The sequence below is a fragment of the Uranotaenia lowii genome, chromosome 2, assembly GCF_029784155.1.
Source record: "Uranotaenia lowii strain MFRU-FL chromosome 2, ASM2978415v1, whole genome shotgun sequence".
NCBI lineage: Eukaryota > Metazoa > Arthropoda > Insecta > Diptera > Culicidae > Uranotaenia > Uranotaenia lowii.
The window spans coordinates 435,677,564-435,702,345 of NC_073692.1; the positions used below are offsets into that span (position 1 = coordinate 435,677,564).

The following is a 24,782-nucleotide window of genomic DNA, read 5'->3' on the forward strand; positions in this document are numbered from 1 at the left end:
TCGAAATTCCGCCGGAGGCGAAAAAAATTTCTGACTGACTGATCAAGTAATTTACCGTTACTACCGTCAATATTAACACGCGCAATTCAAATCACTCTTTCATTGGTTTATTATCGGTGAAAAAAGTGACTTTTGGTAATAAAAGTGACCATTTTTCGGAAAATAGTGACTTTAGTGACCAAATGATGAAAAAAGTGACTTTTTAGTGACTGACCCAAAAAAAGTGACCAAGTCACTAAAAAGTGACTCGCTACCAGCCCTGGTTTTACCATCCAAAAGATAGTGGTAGATTCTCGGGACGAATTCGTGATTGCAAAAATCAACAAAATCTTTTTCTACAGACGATCAGGAAAATTAACACAGTAGTTGATAGTATCATGACTCAATGACAAAATCAGAATGACTGAGTTTACAGCGAAGCTCTCAGTCATGTGCTCAAAAAGGATGTGACCGTTGGCAAAATTAAATGGAAAGATGAGCGAAAGAAAATTGTAAACGCTGTCAGTCAGAGAGAGTTTTTTGAGTGAGAAACGCAAACGGAACTCTGAATGGAGAAAACATTCCACATTCACGCAAGGCTGTCGATATTTTTAAGCTCTGATCATGAGTCATCTAATTGCACCCATGGACCCAGAGTAACAAACTAGGGGAACGAGGTTCGTCGTGCTTTGGAACGCAAGGATTTAATCAGGCGATTTTCGATATCGTCAGAACCATATAGAACCTATGTACCGGGTCAGCCAACGCAGCCGCCCGCTTACGATATGCGGAGCAGGAAAAAGCAGTTAAACGAGCTTGTAGACGAGACAACAGAGCCTGGCAAACTCCCCAGCCAAAGAGGGAGAGAGAGTCGCCGCCATTGGAGATATCCGAATACTAAATGGCATATCTCGTCGCCTTAGAGGTGCAAAGATTATTGCTAGAATGACGCTGAAAGACCGAGCAGGCCAGTTATTGACCGATCGAACAGATCAGCTCAAACGACGGACTGAGCACTTCGAACAGCTCTTTCGAGTCACGAATAGCGATGACCAACAGAACCCACAGCTGAAAGCGTCAACAGTAAGTCGCATTGATGGCCTCAACTGGGAAGCGCCCTCGCTGGCTTATATAGAAGCGGCAATCAAAGACATGCAATCCAACAAAGCGCCTGGGATCGATTGCATCGCTGCTGAAATGCAAATCATCGAATTCCATGACTCTCTTCTGCTGGTGTTCGTTGATTTCGAAAAAGCATTCGACCGTCTGAACCATCATGAAAACATTTGGGCTGCATATAGACGAAGAGGAGTCCCAGAGAAACTAGTCCATTTCGTCGAAGCACATTTCCGTGCATGGTCCTGCACAACGATCCAATCGCGGTGACTGCTGGAGTGAGACAAGGATGTAGGTATATTATTGCCGCTACTTTTTCTCATCGTAATGGATGAGATCAGAGCAGACATTTTTCAAGCATCATAGTTGACATGGTTGCTGATTTTCTCAGTCTCAATTTCAATGTCGGAATGACCAAGTCGATGAAAATCAACACAGAGTATCCTTTCGATTTCGTGATAGCTGGACAACATCGTTCGTTGTGTTGTGAATCGCTCCATGCGGAATATATTTCGTGCTTGGTGGCCTGGCAACTGGATCTCAAATGTGGAACTACATCGCCAGTGTCATCAAAAGGCGTTAAAAATCGAGATTCGGGAACGTAAGTGGAAATGGTTTGGGCACACGCTGCGAAGGATAAAACGAGATTTGTAGATAGGCGCTTGTATGGAATCCAGATGGGCATCTAAGAAAATGCAGGCCCAGAGGCTCGTGGCAGCGTAGTCTAGCCGCTGGAATCTACACAGATGATGCAAATCTGGCTGGCAGCAAGTGAAGACGCTGGTTCCGGATTGCCAACAGTGGTTCTCAGCTTTATGCGACGGACAATCGGCGCCCGACCTTTTTGGTAGGTAGGTAGGTAAGTTGGAATACAAGACAGAGCATCTGCCATACTAATTATTTTTCAACAAAACCTCCCCTATTACGTTTCGACGCCTAATCTCTTCTCTGACGATGTGAACCGACCTCTACTCGTAATAACTAGAGGTTCACACACAGACCGCTCCTATTGACAAATCGAAATCTGATCTCTCCTCTGGCAACTGGAGATCTGACCTATCCTTGTCCTTTCGAGTCCTGGGCTCTTGTTCTACGCCGCGAGTGACTATAGTCGAGTCACCCGACGATATACATATAGGCCAGTGCCTATTCTCTTTTCTACCGATTCGAGAACTGACCTTTCCTCGGATGTACGACATGACCATGCCCAGAAAGATGATACCCAGAAGAGCACTAAACCGAGCTATTAGGACAAGCAAATAGAACTGCTACAGAGCTAAATCAATATGAAATGATTGGCATATTGGGTTATTTTTCGTAACCTAATCGTTTCAAAATGAATTTCCAATTAGGAGTTGCAAAATGTGGGTAAAACTATTTTCAGACAATCTTTTGCTTCAAAGATCACAGAGACGAATGAATGAGCCTACTCAAAGTCTCTATAATAATTAGAGATGTACCGAATAGTGGTATTCGGCGAACAGCCGAATACCGAATATTGACCTTTTCCACTATTCGGCCAAAATAATATTCGGCCGAATATTCGGTCGAATATTTTGTTGGGTTTTTAATAAAAATACAAAAGCGATAATTTGAATTTCCTAATATTTCTTCCATCTGCCCCTAATGTTTTCGAGTCGATATTTTTCAACCAGATGATGTATTACAAGATCTTTTTCAAGTAGAGGTCTCTCTAATTTAAAAAAATCTCAACAATAGATAAAGTAACTGAAAGAGCGTGAGATTACTTGTCGCTTCTAAGGCGTTTATCTCCAAAGATAATGAGTTCCTGTGATATCTGGGACAAAACGTGTCAAAACAGGTGTCAAGCAATTTGAAATTGTTTATTCAATATAGAATTAGATGAAAGTTGAATTTGAGCAAGATATCTTCAAAATAGTTGTTAAAAAGAACAATGATCTTTAACCTTAACCATACCATACTTTTAACCACATGGTCGGGCAATTCAAGACAGTTTTTGTAAAAATTTGTAAAAAAACAAATTTGAGCCAAATCTAGGCCGAGTACATACAAAAAAATAGTGAAAGATAATAACTTGAAATTTAAAATTTTCATTGAATCACAGCAACAGTATTATAATCATATCTAAGGATTAAACGATTTTTGAAGACAAAATCTTGAAACTTTCTAAGAGAACTTTGAGTTTTTTATTTGATTTAGCAAATAATTTCAATCAAGCTGGGCCAAATCCGGAAAGTTTTGAACAATAACTGGGCATCCCGGCCAGATTTGACTTGTCTCGAATACTTCATTGGATTTAAGGGAAACTCTAGATATTTTAAGAAAATCTGGAATAAACGATAATCGGAGTATGAAGCGACACTTGTCAGCATTCACGATCTGCAGTGAAAGAAACACGAATGCACCTTAAATGCTTAACTCAAACCATAAGTTTTTGATGATTATGTAGCATTTTCAATATTACTTCTGGATATTTTATAAATTATCCTAAAATAATTATTTGAAAAATTTGACAATAATGTTATTGTATAAATTTGAAAAATAAATATTCGGCCTAATCGGCCGAATACTTAGCTCGACTATTCGGTGAGTCGAATATTCGGCCTAACGGTTTTTGGGCGATATTCGGCCGACCGAATATTCGGCCGACCGAATATTCGGTACATCTCTAATAATAATTAAAAAAATATTGCATCAAAGTTAATATGAATTACAATTGACAAACTTACCAGTTACTGTGATGCTACCGGTGGAAAATATCTTCAAGGTTGCCTTGGGACTGTGCAGCTTATAGGTGACACCAGGATGCAACTCCGGCTCATAGCTGGCATCTTTCTTATACGTCTCGGAGAAATTGATAATCTGGATATTCCAAGGCATACTGCATGTCCCTAGTACGTTTACAATGCGGAAATTCTTAAACCTAACATTAAATCCTAACTTTTGAAGGCAACGCGAGTAACGTCTAGCCGCAACCTTTGCCTAAAATGTAAAATGATGGAACAGTGAGTTGCACTGTGGAACTGTGTACAGTTTGGCTTAGAATATGTACCTGATCCTCGGATGTGGCGCCGGTGCAAGTAATTTTCCCCGAAGACCAAATCGAAGCCGTCGTGTACGGACGGCGAAGCTTCATCGTGACCATACCATTTTCCCGGCGGTATTCTACATTAAACCCGTTGAGGGCGATACCACGCAAATTAAGGTGACAATGAACACTGAACGAACACACCACGTTGTTGATAACAATATCAATCTCTGGTTCCGGTTCCTGTTCTTGTTCATGCTGCTCTTGATCCTTATCGTTTGTTATTGTCTTCGAGGACGTTTCCGTGGCAGTGAGAAATTGATCATCACTCGCACTGGTGATGGCGGAGGATGCGTTGGACGCAATCGCGCTGGCAGTCTCGCTCTCGGATGCAGTCTGTTGTAAATGTTGTTGTTGATGCTGATGCTGCTGCTGTTGTGTTAGGTTTTGGTTTGGTCCTTTTTGTGCCATCAACGACTGTGAGGTTCCATTGATATAACCTAAACTACTACCGCTGTTTGTTGTCATGTGTGGCAACTGATGAGGTGACACGAAGGATTGCATTGACGTAGTACTCGAGGTGGAATCGGGTGATGCGGTACGAAATATTGCATTGACATCTATATATGCATTGCTAAACTGACTTTGGAAGGAAGTGGTGGGATTCACGGTGGACATGATGTTATGTTGACTACTACTGGTACTGCCAAATAGTTGCGGAGATGATAAGCTATGATTGCTCTGAAGATGACTAATAAACTGGCTATTGAAACTATTAACACTATTGGAACTGGAGGCAGGTGTGGTGGCGAATGAACTGTTGACATTCGTTTGTTGATGAATGAGAGGCTGCTGATGGATCAACGGAGGTAGGCCCATAGTTTCATGTGGCAACAGCATCCGCGAAGCAGTGCCGGAAATGGAGGCCATCGTAGTACCTGCTGCAGCCATCGCACTCGTTCCTGGCTGGTTGTCATCGGTGCTGTTTACGACTACCACACTATTGGTTCCATTGGTCAAATTTTTCATAAAACTTTTTTGCTGTAACAGAGTAGCCATACTACTCTGATTACCGCAATACATAAAAATGTGGTGCTCCTACGAGCGGCAGATCTGCCGAATATTCCCGCAACACAAATTTCACTGTTTTCTCACAACCGGCACTATCCCCTTACAATATTGCACTGTAGCTGGGGGAAGATTTTCTTCTCGATAAACCACTTTTTCCGTTTTCTCCTTTTTCCTTTCAAATTAATTGTTGTTTGAATGGAAACTTAGAACACAAAGACCGTAAGAACCCCCGATTTTCGTCTATAGGTGTATTATTATTTCCCTCTTCTTACCCAGATAACCAGTTGCTCAAGCTGGTTTTACTCTTCCTTTTCTGCGAGATTAAATAATGCACGCGTTTCAATGAACGAATTCCCTCAACGCTGACCATAACACAACCACAAGCCGCGATTTGGATTCTAATCACGCTGGTATTGCAACAAGTGACTACCTATAGCAATAGGTGTGAATCCGAATTATTCAGTTTGGATTTAGTGGTCGTTGATCCAATCTACGATCGATATACTGATGGGTTGATACAGATTGATGAGTTCTGAAAGGGAAATAAAAACATTTGAAATTAGAACAAAAATTCTAACATGTGATTTTTGTATGTAGTGTCACTAAAAAAACCTAAAAAAAATAATTGAAAAGGATTAGGTATTTGAATACCAAATATAGTTTAAAGCTCAAACCGAACTAATTGCACTAGAAAACTGTGAGTAAACACATGAAAATAATTAAAAATTTCGGAAACGCTTATTTAATGCAGTAAAATCTGTTTAATCTTTTTTCAACATTTTTTTTTTTTAAATCATTAAAATAAATAAAGCCACATATGAAATAATGAAATGAGCGTTTGAGATGGTCTTGCTTATACAATAAAGGTACCATCAGACAAAGGGCGAACGCCCGACAGACAGGGCTGTGCAGTAAGGCAAGATCGCACCTGGTGATCAGGTTTTGCGTAAGAGATATATAATTTAATGTTCGTCAGAGCTGGCATTATTGCAAGCACTCGTGCGCCAGGCGAATCCTTCCGGTGTATTTTTACGAAGAAAATTCATCTACCGAATTGTCAACAACAAAAGTAAAAATAAGTCAAATTCAGCAGTAAAATCGATGTATTTTAAAACAGAGCGACCTTAAACTTTCTTATGTTACCAATCAGGTAAGGGGCCGTTCCCATACCCCGTGGACAACATAGGGGGATGGGGGGGGGGGGGGGGGAGGGGTTATGGAAATGTCCACGCTTGTCCACGGAGAGAGGGGTAGGCGTTTGGGTCATGTCCACGTGGACATACTTACTTTCAAAATATTTTCTAAAGGTGAATAAATATTAAGATGTTTAAATCAAAATCTTAAAATGGCATACCTTTCCACTTTAAGTTTAAACAATAAATAGCTACTTGAAAGCAATTGATAAAAATGATAATTAAGAAATTAAAATTTTTTAAATTTTTTTCATAACAGGAAATTCTTATTCGGTTTTACAAAATCAGCCATTTCTATAACAAAAAAGGCAAAAAGTGGTGTTTTCTAACTGTCAAATTATAGGTTTTTAAAATAAAAACTTTTTTAAATGTGTCCACGTGGACATCCGGGGAGGGAGATAGAGATTAACCAAATGTCCACGCTTGTCCACGGAGGGGGAGGAGGGGATCAAAAATCTCATTTTTCTGTCCAAGTGGTATCGGAACGGCCCTTTTTTTATTATTCAACTAGCTGACCCGGTGTGCTTTGCTACACCTTCCAAAAATAAATGTAATTTGTAAAAATTTATTCAAATTTAGATTTTTGTAAGCATTTTTTTAAGTCAAACGTCATCATAGTTTAGAACCAACAACTTTGAAATAAGAGCTGCAGCTGGAGATCCGAATTGCAAATTCAAAGATGGTATACCATCATGTCACCATCTACCGCCCAGACACCATTTACCGCCCAAAATCACCCTTTTGTTAGTATTTTGAAAAAACTGGGATGTTTTCTCCAAAATAAGACCTGTGTTCTGTGTCGGCATCATTGTTCGATCATTTCACTGAAAAAACATCACTTAATTATGCCAACTATAGCCAGAAATTAAATGTTTAGTTTTTGGTTTCCGGTCAAATTGTTGAATTCGACGCCTGTTAGCGAACTAAGCATTACTGTACTCCTAGGGCAAAAAGGGTTTTTGTTTTCAAGATAGTACCTATATGACCTAAAATCGACTTGAAACGATAGTTTTATTTTCGTAGAATAGATTTGCATCGAAAAATTTCCGATTTTTTCAATAGTTATTATTTTTTGAAGCGTTTAGTGATGGGCGGTAATTGGTGTTTAAAAAAAAGTGTGGGTTCCTAATGACCGGTCACGCACAATTTCTTTGTTTTTAACGCATGTATTGTGTCAAATGTGTAAATTATAAGAAGAATTTAGTTCGATTATGTTAGAAAATGATGTTTTATCGCTGAAAGTAACCGGTTACTTGAGGCTGTTTGCCTGGAATCATCATTTTGTCAGTCAACGCACTTTGTTACAATTTGTCAAAAATTTGCGGGAAAAATTTCACAAAATGTATTCTCTCAAGTTCCTCAAAATGCTTTTGACAGCTCGTTACATGGAAAATACTAAAAAAAAAACAGTTTCCGTGTTGTTAGATAGTTTTTCCTTAAGAAAACCTTATTGATACCCAAAAAAGTCGAGTGGGCGGTAATAGGGCCAGTTGAACACCTCAAAATTTAGTTAATTATTTTGAAAAGCGCACATTTTTCGCATTCCACTAAATTTTTAATTGAAAGTAGAGCAGTTTTGAGATGTATTGGAAAAGAAAGCGAATAAAAATCTGCCGTCGTTTTTTTATTACACATGTTTGAAGTTGAAAAACCGCTTAACTGGGCGGTAGATGGTGACATGATGGTATATTATTTACTGAAACTTGATCTCTAAATTTATTTTTCAAGATTTGAAATTTGTACTCTGTTTTGAAAAATTTATTTAATGACTTTAATAATGTCAAAATTTATGGAGTTTCCACCATTTTTCCCAAAGTGAGAAGTTACGAACTTTAATGAAAAAATATGTGTCACATCAATTTTTGAGTTATGCCAAACATCCGTACGCAAAAAAACCCTCAAATAAAATATGGTCCCTTCTTTGAAAAGTTCTTTATCTAAAACTTACATGGGATCTCCCCCATCTTTTCCAATTTTGTCTCCCACTGCTTGAAGAAGGTAGGCGAATTTACCCGGCTCGAGTTTACATAATTTTATAATTGAAAAAAAAGATTCGCATTGTACTTTATGGAGATAGATGTTGGAAAACCGATCAATAGCGTGAATCGGGACAGTTTTTTGAGTATATTCCAAATATTCTGTATTATGAGCACTTCCAGCTCCTGATTAGCTTAAGATGGTGTATTTTTTGGAGTTGAAAAAATAAGCTGTAGAAATTTGAAAAAAAACGATGAAAAGGATTTTTAATAATTATTTTCAAACAGCTTTTTTTTACCATCCTCACCCTTGGAAGCAGCTTGAATATCTATCCTTTTTGCGCAAAAAATATGTTCAAAAATGTTTCACCATTTGCCAAACTCGTAGACATGAGACATTACAGCTTGAAGTTTTCCCAAACAGCACTTGTCATGGTATGAAAATTATCGATTTTATTCAGTGCAAACTTCTTTTTTTCTAATAAATTTATTAAAGCAAAAAATACGAATATTTAAAAAAATATCAGTTGCATCACTAAATAAATTCTCAGCGTTTTTTATTTTCTCTTTGAAAGTATATGCGTCGGAGTAATGGCTTTAAAATGGATTTAATACGTCTTTCTGTTTGTTTGTTTTATCAAGTTCTATTGATAGATCTGCAGTGTTCCTGCAGTATAAATTTATGTTTTTACTCCACTTTTTACGAATGCTGTTCACAGCAAATGACCTGCATTTATAAAGACTTTTAAGAATTTTTAATATCCGCTTCAGTTTCAACATTCGAAATACCCCTTTGGATCTTTCCAACATATTGAATCATTTTGAAGATGAATTTCGGTGAGCCACCGTGTAATTTGACAGGAGGGAATATTGTTTTTAACACTTCAAGGGTATACTAAAAATTTCTCATAGAAATTTAGCTTCCATTTGAATATCAGTTCTAAAGCCTCACTTTTCAAAAAAGAAGCGGATCAAAAGTCTATTTTATTCAGCCATGTAAAGGTGCATTTACAGTTCTTTCGAACGTGAAAATGAAAATACTTATATTCTTCAAAAACTCGACTATGCTGCATTTCATGGCTGCGAAACTAGGTGGAATAGATGCGGAATGGTTGAACGATTTTTTTTGAACTGATTTCCTAGTTCAAAACTCTTCAACATTGGTTTTATTTCAATTCCCCCGATTCAATGCGGAATATTTTTTCCGCGTTCACTAACATTCCGCTCGAAGTGTAAACGCACTGAGCGAACGTGAAAACGGAAAACGAACAACAAGAGTGGTGAATATAAATTCCGCGTCCATTTTCACGTCCGAATGGCAATGTCCATTCTGAAAAAAATTTCACCGATGACGGAAAAATTTTTGCTTCATAAAAATTAGTTTTTTTTTTAATTTGTAAGCACATTTGAAGACAATTAAAGGCTTAAAATACTACGAGTTTGAAATGAAACGCATACGATATTTTTTTTAAACTGTAAAACCCGCTTGGGCATCATTTAATTGCACCTGTTGGAAGAGTTTCTCGACAAATAAATGTACCTGTTGGAAGAGCTTCTCATCGAATACATGTAAATGAGGATCATCGAATGGCCAGAGTCCATTGAAATAAATAAAAACAGATTCCGCTTTGTTCAAATGTGTGCTTCAGAAAAGGTATGGAAATAATTATAAAAATTTATGAAATCATTCAAAAATAATGTGTTTTAAGGAGAACTGAAAAGCAGAAAAATTAACGAACAAAAATGTACTGATGCATTAATTAAATAAAAACGTTTTCAATTGTTTCACTAATCAAAAGTAATTTTGAAATTTTTGTCAATTTTAAATCAAGAACAAAAAATGGCTATTTTGTAGAAGTTCTATTCATAACGTCCTTTCAATAAGTTTTTCAAAAGAAACGAATCGCTAAAGCTCGTTACTCCTTGATCGATAAATACTTTTTGGGAGTACTACTTCATAAAATTTAATTTAAATTCATTGTATTCAAAGATAAGAACTTTGGGATTATTTTACTAAATCAATCGTTTTCAAAGCTAAATATGTTTTGAAGAAGAACAATATGTTTTTTGAGAAATTTGAATTTAAATTAGAGCATTGGTTCCACAAGTATCGATCAAAACATTGGTTGAATGATCTGTCATTTACCGATCGATACCAATTTCTACCTGTAATTGAACAAAACTCTTGCTAATTTTGAAGATTTGACATTTCACTGCGGAATATTTTTTCACTGTGGTGAGTTCACGTTCACGTTCGAGTTCGAGTTCACAAGAACTGTAAACCGGGCTTAACACAAAAACACTTTTCATGTACGTACTTGAATTGGTATGTAAGCAAAAAGTACGATTTTTTTCAGGATTTTTTAAAATTAAAAGCTTTCATTTTCATTTCTAAACTCGTTTCAGTTGTGTATTTACGCTGAAGTAACAAATGGCGCTTGATTAACCTTCAGTTAAATACATTTTTACATGTTCAATAAAACGTTTCCGATCAACCTCTGTAGAAAACAACTTATTCATATTTCTGTTATCAATATGATTCAAAAATAAACTTGAAGGCGAAATGGGTTAAAAAATTGTACGTAAATTCTTTACTTTCTGTATTTTTTTTTCAATTGTCCGCAAAGTGTCATACTATTATTTCATTAGCATCAGAACTAAATTTATATTTTTTAGACAACAAATGCTATATGGACAACAAATATGGAAGTATTTTTGCAAATCTTTAGATTGCTTTTGATTCGATTGATAAAATACCAACCCGTGTCACATCTAGGCGTCATTTATTTCCACGTGCTGTGTACAATTAAGCAAGAAAAAACATATCTAGGTTGCATATCGCCCCCCCCGTGCATAAGAAATATAGGTAGGTACTTGGTTGAGAAACAGGCGCCTAATTGTTAAATTTTTCCAGCGATCAATGAATGTTTTGGTTACTATCCACTTGCGACGACGTTTGCTTGACCAAAGAGACGAAAAACAAACGTCCCAAAGAAAAGAAAATCTCTAATGCCGTTTTCGTTTATCTCCACTCGCGCGGGTCAAAACTTTTTCTGAATAAACAAACAGAATCGTTACCCGGGACGATGCAAATATATGGTTGCTATACTTCCCCTTATGCTTACCCCCAACACTGACAACTTTTACGGTGTGCAACCGCCTGCTTGAGGTTCAAATCTCGGGCAAAACTAGTGGACTTCTGAATTAATAACCGAACATAATAACAGCAGTTAGGGCAAAACTCGTGGGCAACTAGGTTGCCACTGCCAATAAACGAAAACACTATAAAAATGGATGCCATGACTTTTCAGATTTTGGCAAAAAAAATATGTTTTATTCGATCGGCAAAATGTCAATCTGGGTCACATCTAGGCGTCATTCATAACCATGTGCTGTACAAATAAGCTAGGAGGAATCAAGTAGGAAAAAAATCACATCAAGGCTCCATATCGCCACCCCTGCAGGGTCCTGGTATTGAAAATATGCTTGGTTGAGAAATACGCGCCAAAATATTCCCACTGATCAGTATGCTATGTCATGGTTACTATCCTCTCACGACGTTGGCTCGCGACGCCTCGACCTTTGAGACGAAAAACGAACCGCCCAAAGGAAAAAAAATCTCGAGAAAATGGATGTCATGACTTTAATTTGTTTCGAAAAACTACAAATTTTGTATGAAAGCCCTCCCTCCCTTAAGTCGGAGCGGTTTGTAACTATTAGAGATGTACCGAATAGTGGTATTCGGCGAACGGCCGAATACCGAATATTGACCTTTTCAACTATTTGGCCAAACGAATATTCGGCCGAATATTCGGTCGAATATCCTGTTAAGTTTTTAATAGAAATTAAAAAGCGACAATTTCATTTGTCTTCTATTTCTTCTATCTCATACACCATGGCCCTTATTCTGCGCCGCGCGTGACGTGATGATTGTCACCTCACCTCGGAGTCACCGTGAGATTTGTCACCTTATTCCCGGAGTCGATGTGGGCAAAGTGACAGGAGCTCATTCTCTGGTGAGTGACTGAATGAATCCATGTGTCAAATTTGCTCGGTTTGCTTTTATTTTGTTCGCGTTTTCAAAATTTAATATTCATAATTCAATAAACTAGTGCGAATTCCGGTTCGCAAAAGGCATCCGTCGAATTAACCGGTGTAAGCAAGTTGCCCAAGCTGCACTTGGAGCTGAGGACCAAAGCGGATGTGAAAAAAAAGGAAAACCGATACAGAAAGATACGGTATTTAGCTCAGTTGGATTAAAAGCCGAAAATTGACAAATCCGGAAGTCTACGGCAGCGGTCTAGGCCAAGTGGATTCAACTTGGAACATCGGTGCCAACATTTGAAGCTTTTCAGGTTAGTATAGAAGCATTAATGTTTTGATTGCAGATGGCAAAAACATCTTACTGCATTTGCGTTGGTTTTGTTTCAGCACTATATTTGGTGGTTCTAACAAAAGGAAACGCGTCACGCTGCTGGGAGGAACCAATTATTTCTCCAGTCTGCTGGGTCCTACCAACATTGCCGCTCTTCCAACAACAGATTCCAACTGGAAGCGCATCAACCGTACCAACATTGGCATTTGTCATTCCGGAAAGACATGAAGAACTATTTCAATACAGAAAACATAAATTCAGAATTTTTATGTTGTTTTTTTTAATTAAAATTTAGATTTAGTTGGACAGTTCTTTAACAAAAAAAATGTTATCAAACCACTATTTAATAGGAGAAAATAAATTTAAAATTAAAATATTGGGTTCATAGGAAAAGATTAAATTTCAATTGCCACCAGAATTAAAGATTAAAATACAAAATTCTGGTTACATGGGAAAATTTGACGTCTTTTCCACATTTTTTTTTATAGAAATGCCTTGTATTAGAATTTGAAGTGAATCATACATGTAATTGGGTTCACATTCAAATGTATCGTATTTAATGCATATTTGAAGCCATTTTTCGACTATTTTTCTAACTCGTCGCTACCTAAAAAGGTATCGACAATTTGTAATTCAGATTAAAATTAAAGATTTTCGACTAGATATGCTAATTTTTGTTTATTAATTTTTAGAAGAAAAAAAAATGACTTTAAATGGAGGAAAAACAATTTTAACAGACTATTTCTGTTTATTTATATCTATTGTGTTACAATTTATTGTTAAAATGCCGCTTTGTTCACGATTTTGCTTAGATTTGTTCTTCGTCGTCACCTGAAAAGGTACCGACAATTGTCACCTAAAATCGTCACCCGAATGCGACGATTCTCACCCACGGTGACTACGACAATAGGGTAAGAACTCACAAAGTTCATCCGAAGTGACAATCCTCACCTAAACCGACTACCGGAATAGAGTGACTTGGGTGACTCGACTATCATCACGTCACTCGCGGCGCAGAATAAGGGCCCATATGTTTTTGAATCGATTATTTCCAACCAGATGTCTAATACATCAGATCTTCTTCAAGTAGAAGTCTCTTTGATTTTCAAAATGTTACCAATAGTTTGAAGGACATCAGATAAATTGTTGCTTTTAGAACGTATATCATCAAAGAGATTGGGTTCCAATAAAATCTGGAACAAAACATGTCAAAACAGATGCCAAGCTTTTTGAAATGGCTTATTTTATATTGAATCAGATGAATATCGAATTTTAACTAAAGCATGGATCACTTCAAATCTGGACGCATTAAAACGGGTCTATCTCGGAGCTATATAAACAAAATAAAAATGTTTTGTAGTTGAAATGTAGGGTTTCTATTGCACTTTAAAGGAAAAATAATAAAAAAATTATTCCGATGTTGTTTTGATGAATTTTCGAACTTTTGGTTGAGTATCACTCATTATAGTTTGAACACCCTATTCGCTGACCTCAGCGGCCATTTTGTTCCACAATCTCTTCATCTCTGTTGCTTCCCGAGTCGTCCTACCATTCTTCTTCATCTTCTGCTTGACAATTGCCCAAAAAGTTAGTGGTGTTATAGAGTACCATTCTCTGGCCATATCGTCAAAACGAAGAAGAAGAAGAAGAAGAAGAATTGCCCAAAATTTTTCGATAGAGCGGAATTGAGGGCAGTTGGGTGGGTTGATGTCCTTTTCGACAAAATCCACCCGTTGGCCCAATACCACTGTAGAACCTCCTAGCTGTAGTGGCAGCTTGCTAAATCTGGCGAAAACTTATCTAGTCCTTTGTGAGATCCAATGTACGAAAAAAAAAAAAGTTTTTCAGGCATTCCTCCTTGTAAATTTCGGAGTCCATGGTTTTGTTTTTCAAAAAAGTTGCCAAAAAACGATGATCTTCAACTTAAAGAAAACCATATTTTCTACCAAACAAATCCACACGAGCAGATCTAGACAATTTTTTGAAAAAATTGTATAAAAGAGCATCTCTCAACAGAATCTAGGCATTATTCTCAAACATACAAGTGGAAAAAGAAAGTAAATTACTTGAAATATAATGTTTTCATCGAATCACAGCAGTAGTGTTAAAATCGTATCTAAGGAATTGGGTTAATGAAAAATTAATGTTTATATTTAAATTTACTCTAACAAGTCGTTTTGAACGCAAAATCTAATAATTTCATAGAAAATTTTGAGTATTTATTTGATGTAGCAAATAATCTGAATAAACCCGGATAAAATCTGAAAAATTTCAAATTTTATCTGGCCATCCCGGTCAGATTTGACTTTTCTTGAATTCTTTATTGGATTTATGGACAAGCTTGGATGTATGACAAAAAATCTGGAATAAACGATAATCAAAGTGTAAAGCTATCTACAGTGAAATATACACGGATACACCTAAGATCTTTGCTGAAACCATAAGTTTTTGATGATTTTGAAGCATTTTCAACATTACTTTTGGATATTTTAGAAATTATCCAAAATCAGTTTATAAAATTTAACAAGTATGTTAGTGTATAATATTTGAAAAATAAGTATTCGGCCTATTCGGCCAAATACTTGGCTCAACTATTCGGTGAGCCGAATATTCGGCTTAACGGTTTTTCGGCGGTATTCGGCCGACCGAATATTCGGTACATCTCTAGTAACTATTATAGAAACCATCCCCGGCCCCAAAAACTCTCAGATGCCAAGTTTCACGATGATCGGTTCAGCAGTTTCCGAGTCTATAGGGAACAGACAGACAGACAAACATTCATTTTTATATATATAGATAAAAGTGGACGTCAAATGGTTTTAGTATTTTTTACTTTGCCTCATAAAAAAGATGAAGATGATCTATAATTTCTATTTTTCTATATAACAATAAATTCGAATTAATTGAACAAAACCTTGTATACAATTGAATTGCATACTATCTCCTTTGCTTGAAATCGAAAAATCGATCGAAGATCGAAGATCGAAAATTTGAATAAATCTGGAATACATAAGGGTAACAAAGTTCCATGTTAACTTTTACAATTTTAAATTCTTTCAAAATTCGATTTATTTATAGAATATTTGAAAAAAAAAATTAAAACATCATTTCCCCATTTATTTATTTTTTTCCGAATTTTTTTCGCCTTATAGTAAAGCTTCGAAGTTTAATGAAAAACAAACACAAACAATGATGTTCAATACACTGTTATAGATATGATAGGCATAATCATAATTACACGGGGAAATATGAAGTGTGAATATGAAGTGTTTTCCTTTGAAAGCCTAAATCTTAATAAAACGTTCATGAGCGGTTCATGTGCCTTTTGTTGTTTCGAGGAGATCCAGCGATATAGCCAGAAATGTGATCTGAACACCTTGAAATCGATTACAACTGTCACCCAAAACAAATAAATCACATTTTCGATCCAATTGTACAAGTAGCGCAGTGTCAGCTTAAAAAAACCATACACTGCTGCGTATATAGCGCTACCGCGACTGGTACTTTTGTGCGACCTAAAAACCTATGAATCACATGGTGTTTTTGAGGTCGTTGTCGTGATTTTTATTTCTTTCTGCTCTTGCTCTCACTCGGCGAGGAGAGTCGTTGACGTTCGTGTGTTTATTGCTCCATCTTGCTTAGCGATTGAGAACACAACACGCCGCAGCCGGCAGACGGCAACAGTAGCAGCCTTCTGGTTAGCAGTCATTCTTGCTGCCTACGAGACGGAGCGCAGCATCTTCACTTCACTAACTCATTCTAGCTCTAGGTATATTGGGTCGAAAATGCGTCGCTTTGCTCACTTTTTATTCTTTATGCGGTCCCAGAGACAAACATAGCTCACCCAATCTCGTCCACGCCAAATTTGTTTTTCACAGGGTAAGGGTAAAGTAAATTTCATTCAACTGGCAGCAGTTGGTGTACGCTTTTTTAATCGTCAATCATGGAAACAACTGACAATTATTATAGATTCATAAAAGGCCTTCCAACAGCAGAATTATAGATACGGCTGAACAAGAGGTGCTCTCAATAAGTTAAATTTGTATACTTTTAAAAGTGTTATAACTGAGACATAAATTGTTTAATTAAAAAAAAAACAAAATATCTCGATGCCCAAAAATGATTCAATTACCACCACATGACGATAACCTGTTCGGAAATAATACTCCATCACATAAGTCAACTCTTGGGTGGAAATTATAATCCAAGTCTCTTCCCCCAACATATTCCACATTTCTAAGGTTCTTTACATTGGGCGCTGTTGTTGCAACATCTAACGTATAGGTATACCTATAATATATCGGTATCAACACAATCTTTTTTCGAATTGATTGGTTCCATGCGGTGAATGTAAGAAAGATGTGTAAAGAAAATCAAAACAAAAGTAGAAACGAAAACTAACACAGATTGACCTGCCTTTAGCAACAGCCCATATTGGAAGGTACAAACTGACACAAAGTGTAAGCCTGGAAGGCAATGGAGCTTCTTACCAGCAATTCCCATCGAGAAGAGCATTGAACGCACCAGAAAATAGTGGGCAACAGCTGACCTCTGGAGTGACTCGTCTGCGCTAGGTTCTATCGTTTAATAATACGTCCTCCTCCCTCATCCCTTCGCGATCGAGTGCAACTGACCGCTTGATCTATTGTTGTTCGTTCTTAGATTGAGTCCAAACAGAACAGGAAATGAATAACCACTCTAACTTTGAACCCTAACCACGTGTGGCGGCTAGCTAGTATAAGCTAACTAGAATAGGTAAGTTGGGAACTGAATAAATTTATACCGGTACAGCTAATACTAGACACACATTCAAAACCAGTAGGCTGTAGGAAAATTGATCTAAGGTAGTAGCTGTAAGCAATCAGAAATTGCTTTCAACATTCATAACTCCAATTGGGGATCAGACCCCAAACGCCCATTCAGCACCTGGACTGGAGCCCTCTCACGGGAAGAGATGCACAAAATTAGAATCCCTGGCACGTTGTTAATAATATTATTATGACTTGCCGAAAAAAGAGAACGGTTTGCGCTACGGCTGTTCTGCTACTTGCAGCCCTGCCAGGTACTGACTGAGCATTGTTTGTTCGCTATGTCTGCTTGCTCTCTTACATGCTAAACCTAAACGTACACCTATGATGGTAGAGCTACATATGCACAGGAAGTTAGCTCCATTGAAGGCATTATGAGAGCGCACAAACCGCCATCGCCGCACCAATGAATTGATCGATATGATTTGGTTGAACGTTTATTCATTGCCGGAGTCGTCGTGCAGACAATAGTGGCAGGTTTGCTGGACTTAATGCTTTATACAAACCATATAACAGTGAACATTAGCTTGTGGATCTTACTTTAAGAAAGATTATCGGAATTTATAAAATAACAGCATGAGGTTTAGGTTTACTTTCCCAACCAAAAAAAACATTATACTAGTGGATGATCGTATTGCATTGCATTGCATTGCATGAATTAAAAATCATTAAATAGCTGAAGTCATAAAAAAGGAATTTGGATTTTGTAAAAATGGCTAGTGTACTCCAACAAAAAGGTTACATCTATTTGTGCTAAAGGTTATCATTAGCATAAACGGCTTCTTATGTTTGTAAGTATCTTTTGCTAGTACATACAAACAAATAATTTAAAAAAAAGCAGACGTTGGACGAGAGAATTGAATTCATCGTTCTGCTGTCCCATCTCATCCCACCAGCATCCTGTTTAGAAGACTGGTTCACCTGGGCATATTGAAAATATGTAAGCTACACCGCGGTAAGTGGGAACGATGGCTATTAAAAAACACAGGGTACCTAATATAATTGAATTAGAAACTTCTATGGGGAAAATTATAATTGTTGCCGCAGACTTGCCTTTCCAATGTAGCGGTGAACAGAAATTTTTTTTGAAGGGAGATTTACAAAAACTCACCAGAAACAAATCTATTTTTTTTAATTATTGGTGACTTTAATGCAAAACACCGAACTTGGAATAATATTTCATCAAATTCAAATGGGAATATTTTATTTAATGACTGTCTGCAGGTTATTATACTGTTGAATATCCTAATGGACATACTCTTCAATTAGAAATCCCTCCACAATTGATTTGGTTCTAACGGATTTAGGCGAGCATTGTAGTCAATTAGTTACTCATGTGGACTTCTATTCAGACCACCTTCCAGAACTTTTTCTTTATCACAAAGCCCCATTGAAAACTTTTTAAACCAACTTTTAACTTTCAAAAAGCTAACTGGGAGCGATATAAGAATTTTGTTGAACGTAATTTAGATGTAAACGTTCCACTGAATTCAATAGAAGATATTGATTTGGCTGTAGAAAATTTGACAAATTCAATAGTCAATGCTAAAGCCGCTTCAATACCTTAAGTTAAACATAAATGCAATTAACCTTTGATCGATGATGATCTTTAGTTTTTGATACGACTGAAAAACATACGTCGATGCCAATATCAACGAACTAGGGATCCTTATTTGAAATTTATTTATTGCGACCTTCAAAAAAAGATCAAACGTCGTTTAAATTGTATTCGTAATGAAAGTTTTGCAAAAGCAGTAGAGGACATAAAACCCTACTCAAAGCCATTTTGGAAATTAACTAAAATTCTGAAAAAGCCCCAGAAGCCAATTCCTACTTTGAAGGATGGGGATAAACTTCTTTTAACTAATGCAGAAAAAGCTCAAAAATTAGCCCAACAATTTGAGTCTGCTCATGATTTTAATTTAAACGTTGTAAGTCCAATTGATGCTCAAATTTCCCTAGAATTTGATGATATTCTTTCTAAACAAAATATGTTTGAAAGTTCTTGTGAGACAAATATTGATGAACTTAAATTGATTTTCAAAAAATTTAGAAATATGAAAGCTCCGGGGGAAGAAGTGATTTTCTAAAAAGTTGTCTGAAAGCACTTTAAATTATTTAGTTAAAATCTTTAATAAATGTTTTCACTTGGCTTATTTTCCAAATAATTGGAAAAATGCCAAAGTAACTCCAATTTTGAAACCTGGAAAAGGTGCTTCAGAGCCTTCAAGTTATCGACCAATTAGTTTGCTTCCTTCTTTAAGTAAACTATTTGAGAGAGATATTTAGAATAGAATGATGAATCACATTAATCAGAATTCTATTTTCCCTGATGAACAATTTGGTTTTCGTCTTAAACTTTCAAGTGTAACTAATATGATTAACGCTAGCAAATCTGAAGGTTATTCAACTGGTGTTGCTCTACACTTGATATTGAAAAAGCTTTTGACAGTGTTTGGCACAAAGGTTTAGTAGCTAAATTAGCTCGATTTGATTTTCCTGTATATCTCACCAAAATTATTCAAAATAATTTGACTAGCCGAACCTTACAAGTAAGCTATCAAAATTCATGTTCTGTGAGGACACCTATTAGAGCTGGTGTCCCTCAGGGCAGTATACTTGGGCCAATTTTATACAATATTTTTACTTCTGATTTTCCTGATGTACCAGAAGGAAAAGGTAGAACATTATTTACTGATGATACGTTGCTTTCAGCCAAAGGTCGAAATTTAGGAGTGGTACGATAAATTCCTTTTTAAATTACTTGAAAATGTGGAAAAGGAAGAAAGCCATCCAGAGGATTCAGAACAAGGTTCTGAAAATGATTTTGCGCCTTCCACCTTGGCACAGCATCAGATCTTCATCGGATTGCGGGCATTGAATCTAACGAAGAGATGGCCACCAACATCATCTCCAACTTCTGAGGCAAATCGATGCAGTCTTCCATTACAGAGATTCGTTCTCTCTATAATTAGTTTAATTTAGGATAGTTTTAGTTTTTAGTTGTAGGTTTAAAATATTTTTGACATTACAGTATGTTCTCCTACATAAAAAATACTTGATTGCGCTCAGCAAATTAAATCAAATAAATAAATTTTAGTGATATGTAAACCACTGACCATACTGACTGGACACTCGATTTCGTTTTCTGGATAATTTTTCCAGAAAAAAAAACAAAAAAAAATCATTTTTCCAACAGTACGCAATGTCGATTCCAGAGTGCGCATCGATCGATTTGAAGAAATGCTATCCCAGTTAGGAAATGCCACCCAACTTTAAAAATAAAACACGCAATTTCTACGATAAAATCGGGCTAAACAGGACCATTTTTCCTACAGGGCATTTTTTGTCAAATTTTTCAGGTTCGCCACCTGCCGTCGGTATTGCGAACCTGCAAAAGCTGACAACAAAAAATTAGACAGAAAATGGTTGAATTTTTGTTCTAAGAGTCAAGTCAGTGTGGTCAGTGTGTAAACTATAGGACTCTGGACAGTTCATTTTTGAACTGAACACCCAATTTAATGTAATAATGTAATAGGTATAAATGTACCTAAAGGTATGAGCCGTTTCAAATAAAGAAATTACAAAAAAAAAAGGTATAAATGTAATGATGAATTGGTACGAATAAAGACATAATTTAAAAAAAAAGGGTTGACGAGTTGAGATCCAACCTCGAGTTTAAACTTTTTTTCAGACACACACATGCACCAACGCAAACTGCTTTGTTGCAAACAATATAAACATAAACATTCTGTGAGTGACATTACACCAGATCCCTGCAACGTTACACGATATGTCTATGTATCGTGTGACCAACATCTTTTAAACATGTGCTCGTGAATCTCGTTTTTAAGCTTTTTTTCCTCAGATTTCAGCTTTTTTTGCTTGAGAGCATAGGAGACGAAAGCTTAAATCTGAGGAAAAAAGCTTATATCTGTCAAAACGAGGGGAAAAAAAGGGGAAATCTGAGAGATGTGCTCCACACGGTTTGAATAACATTGCCGGGAAGTGCACAGGCGGCGGCAACGCTATTCAAGCCGTATGGAGCACATCTCTCAGATTTCCCCTTTTTTTCCCTTCGTTTTGACAGATTTAAGCTTTCTTCCTCAGATTTAAGCTTTCGTCTCCTATGCTCTCAAGGCAAAAAAAAGCTTAAATCTGAGGAGAAAAAGCTTAAAAACGAGATTCACGACCACTTATTTAAAAGATGTTGGTCATACGATACATAGACAAAGCGTGTAGCGTTGCCGTCGCCTGGAAGTGCATTACACTTGTTTTTCAAAGTATTAGTGTGATGATGTGCTTTTATTCAAAGCTTGAATGCAAAGCTGCAATGCTTGTCTGGAAAGTTGCAAAGCTTGGATCCCGTCTCGCAGAGCTGCAGCACCATAGAAATTATGCAGGTGACGCCAACGATTTTTTCGAAAAAACAATTACCCGACTATCTTGATACTTAGGGCTGTCCTAACGGTGTATGCAAAACACGGTTTTCGACTACGCTAAAACAGTTCGTCCGGCACCGTTGGCGTAAATTGCTGTTTTAGCACAGTTATCGATTTCAAAATTCCCAACAGTTATATGCCTTTGTTCCAAATTCATGCAAATTTGGAACAGGATTTCAAAATATACGACAGGCCGATTTAGACGTTCGGGGTTCACGGTGAGAAAATTTTAGCCAATGATGATTATTTTCACACATGTTTGGGTAGCAATGGGTGTAATAATTGTTTCTTTTTGCGAAATTATTTGAATGTTTTTTCCCGCCAAAACCAGTCAATACGTAACATAAATTGAGAAAACATGTTAACAAAAATCGTATCAAGTATAAAAAATTTATGTCACACTATTCTTGACTTTATATTTTAATAAATAGCTCTTGGCCTCAAAGAATTAGTGAGCCCGGTCAGCGTTTCCCAAGTTAAAACGTTATATGAATAAGAAAAGGAAAATAACAGAAGCATCCTAATGAAATTAACGCAAAACAACAATAAGCTTTAAAATAAATTAAAAAAATTGAATATCAATGTAATGACCGATTATTGTCAAAAGTTGTTAACAATATTTTTAATCTACACGAACAATTTATCATATTTCACGGTTTTAATATAAAAACCGTGAAATATGATATATTCTTCGATAACATTGACTAAACTGACATGATTCTTAGAAAAAAAAACCTTTCAATTTCTGGCTAAAAAAGCCGTCTGCTACATTAGTAACTATATTACAGTATACTGTTAATCATGAAAATTTTACTTAAGAATACATAAAAAGAGCATGTTTGCCAATCTGTTTAGTTTGGTCAAACGATAGCACAAATATGTTTATGAATTTTTACTTATTTTCAAAAGGTATTTCGAAAACAAGATTTTTGTTTCAATGAAGCTTTTTTTCTCGCTGCGTATAGTCATTTTGACTTTTAAAGCTTCGTTCAATTATAGATAAAAATCGGTTTCAACTGGTTTCTGCCAACTGGTAGTTGTTCAATGAGTCAATGTGTTGGTCGAAACTAGTCAGGTCATTGTCAATGAAGCAAGTTGAAACTATAGTCAAAAGGGTCAAAGCCGATCCAGCAGGGTGTTTCGTTACGGCCTGGAAGAAATCGGTTGAAGTCAATTGGAAAAAGAAAGGTATTCAATCGTCAATCCATTTCTACTTGTTTCGAACAAACTTCATTAGAAAGACTTTAAGTTCATGAAATCCTGGTAGAATAATGACGGTGTAAAACTCAAAACTTAGCAATTTTTCTATTAAAATGAGTTTTTTCTTCTCAATTAGGCCGGAACAAATTTCAAATCCTTCTTTTGTCACTCGGAGTTGGAACATCGCGAGGGGGGGGGGGGGCGAAATAATGCGAAAAACAAATAAATTTAAATAAACTGCACGAAAGCTTGCATGCAACAACATTGGATACAATATCATTTCACAAAATCTATAAATCAAGTAATTTTTTATCGAAAAATTCAATAAAATAAAGAAAATAAAAGGTGAAATTACTCCCATCTTTAAATATTTGTTTTTTAGTCTTGTAATCTTCCGGATATTTGATTTTTTTTCGAAATTTACATAAAATACTTCAAACTTTATTTATTTCCCCCTTCGGATTTTTGGAAATTTCGGTGTGTCTGCAATAAAACTGTACCCGTTTTAAATTTGCTATCACACCGGTGGGGAGCGCGTGTTTTAGCCGATTCCAAAATTTAAAATTGTGCTAAAACTGGTATACTTAAAACCAATATTTACGCCTGAACCGTTGCAGGTGCTCTTAGAGATTTTTGCATAGGAATAACACATTAAGGACTGAGAAGGAGACCAAAAACAGCACTTCGAGACAAAACTTAGCTTTGTTGAAAAAATTTTTCAAACAACAACACGACAAGGTGAGCAGAAATTTCAGAACAGGAATGATCAATAGGTATGTCTACTCGTATTTCAGCAACTAAATTTAACATGTTCTCATCAAACAGCGTTTGTCTCCCATCGCAACTTTATGTCCATATTTGAAACGATATGGATGACCTATACACGAGTTCTCCATACGTAGTGTTAACGACATATTTGTTGGCTCGTCACAATTATTCTCTCGCCAGAAAGAATCAGTGCTGTGCCAGTGCAAAGATAGCTGCCGCGCACTGTTCCTATACTAGGGTTACCATACTATACTCTTCTTCAATCGAGAAATGAGCGTACTCTTCTTTTTGTGAAATCTTGCGGTTTGTACTCCTTTTTCTGTTGAAAGGCATTTTATAAGAGAAACGAATTTATTTTTTCCAGTTCTTAAGTTTCTGTTCCTATATGTACAAGAAGTCCGAAAGAAATGCAACACTTTATGCATTCATGGCACGATATTTCAGGTTTCTCTACTTTGTTGAGTTTTTCAAACAATGAATTAAAATGGGAAGCATAACAAATCGATTAAAATCTAAATTTTTTGTTACAAACAAGTTGTCTATTTCATTTGCAAAACTTTTCTATAAGTAAAACACAACAACTTCGAAAGTTTCAAACCCGCTTTTGACAAAAGCTTCTCCCAGTCGTCGAAATAAACTGTGCAGGCAATCAGCGCCTTTGAATATGCAATTAGCGCTCAAACAGTTGGCAGAGAGCACAACAGCAATTTGAACTCTTTTTGAAGTGCAACGTTTTCTCATGTTAACGATCTCTATCTTTTCGAATAATCCAACGACCCTTTGACTTTTCACTAAAAATCTGCAAGAAAATTAACAAATATTAAAAACGATAACTTTCAATTTG

General features: G+C 36.4%; 1 protein-coding gene across 1 annotated transcript in view; it reads right to left on the bottom strand.

Moving 5' to 3' along the window:
• Window positions 1-24,782, bottom strand: part of LOC129743919 (TATA-box-binding protein-like) — a 48,771-nt gene that overhangs the window by 19,724 nt on the left and 4,265 nt on the right. The window contains exons 2-3 of the mRNA XM_055736161.1: window positions 4,130-5,708; window positions 3,807-4,059 (exon numbers count right to left, since the gene is read on the bottom strand). Of these exons, the coding sequence (XP_055592136.1) occupies window positions 3,807-4,059; window positions 4,130-5,188 (1,312 nt within the window). The 5' untranslated portion in view covers window positions 5,189-5,708. The remainder of the gene's footprint in view (window positions 1-3,806; window positions 4,060-4,129; window positions 5,709-24,782) is intronic.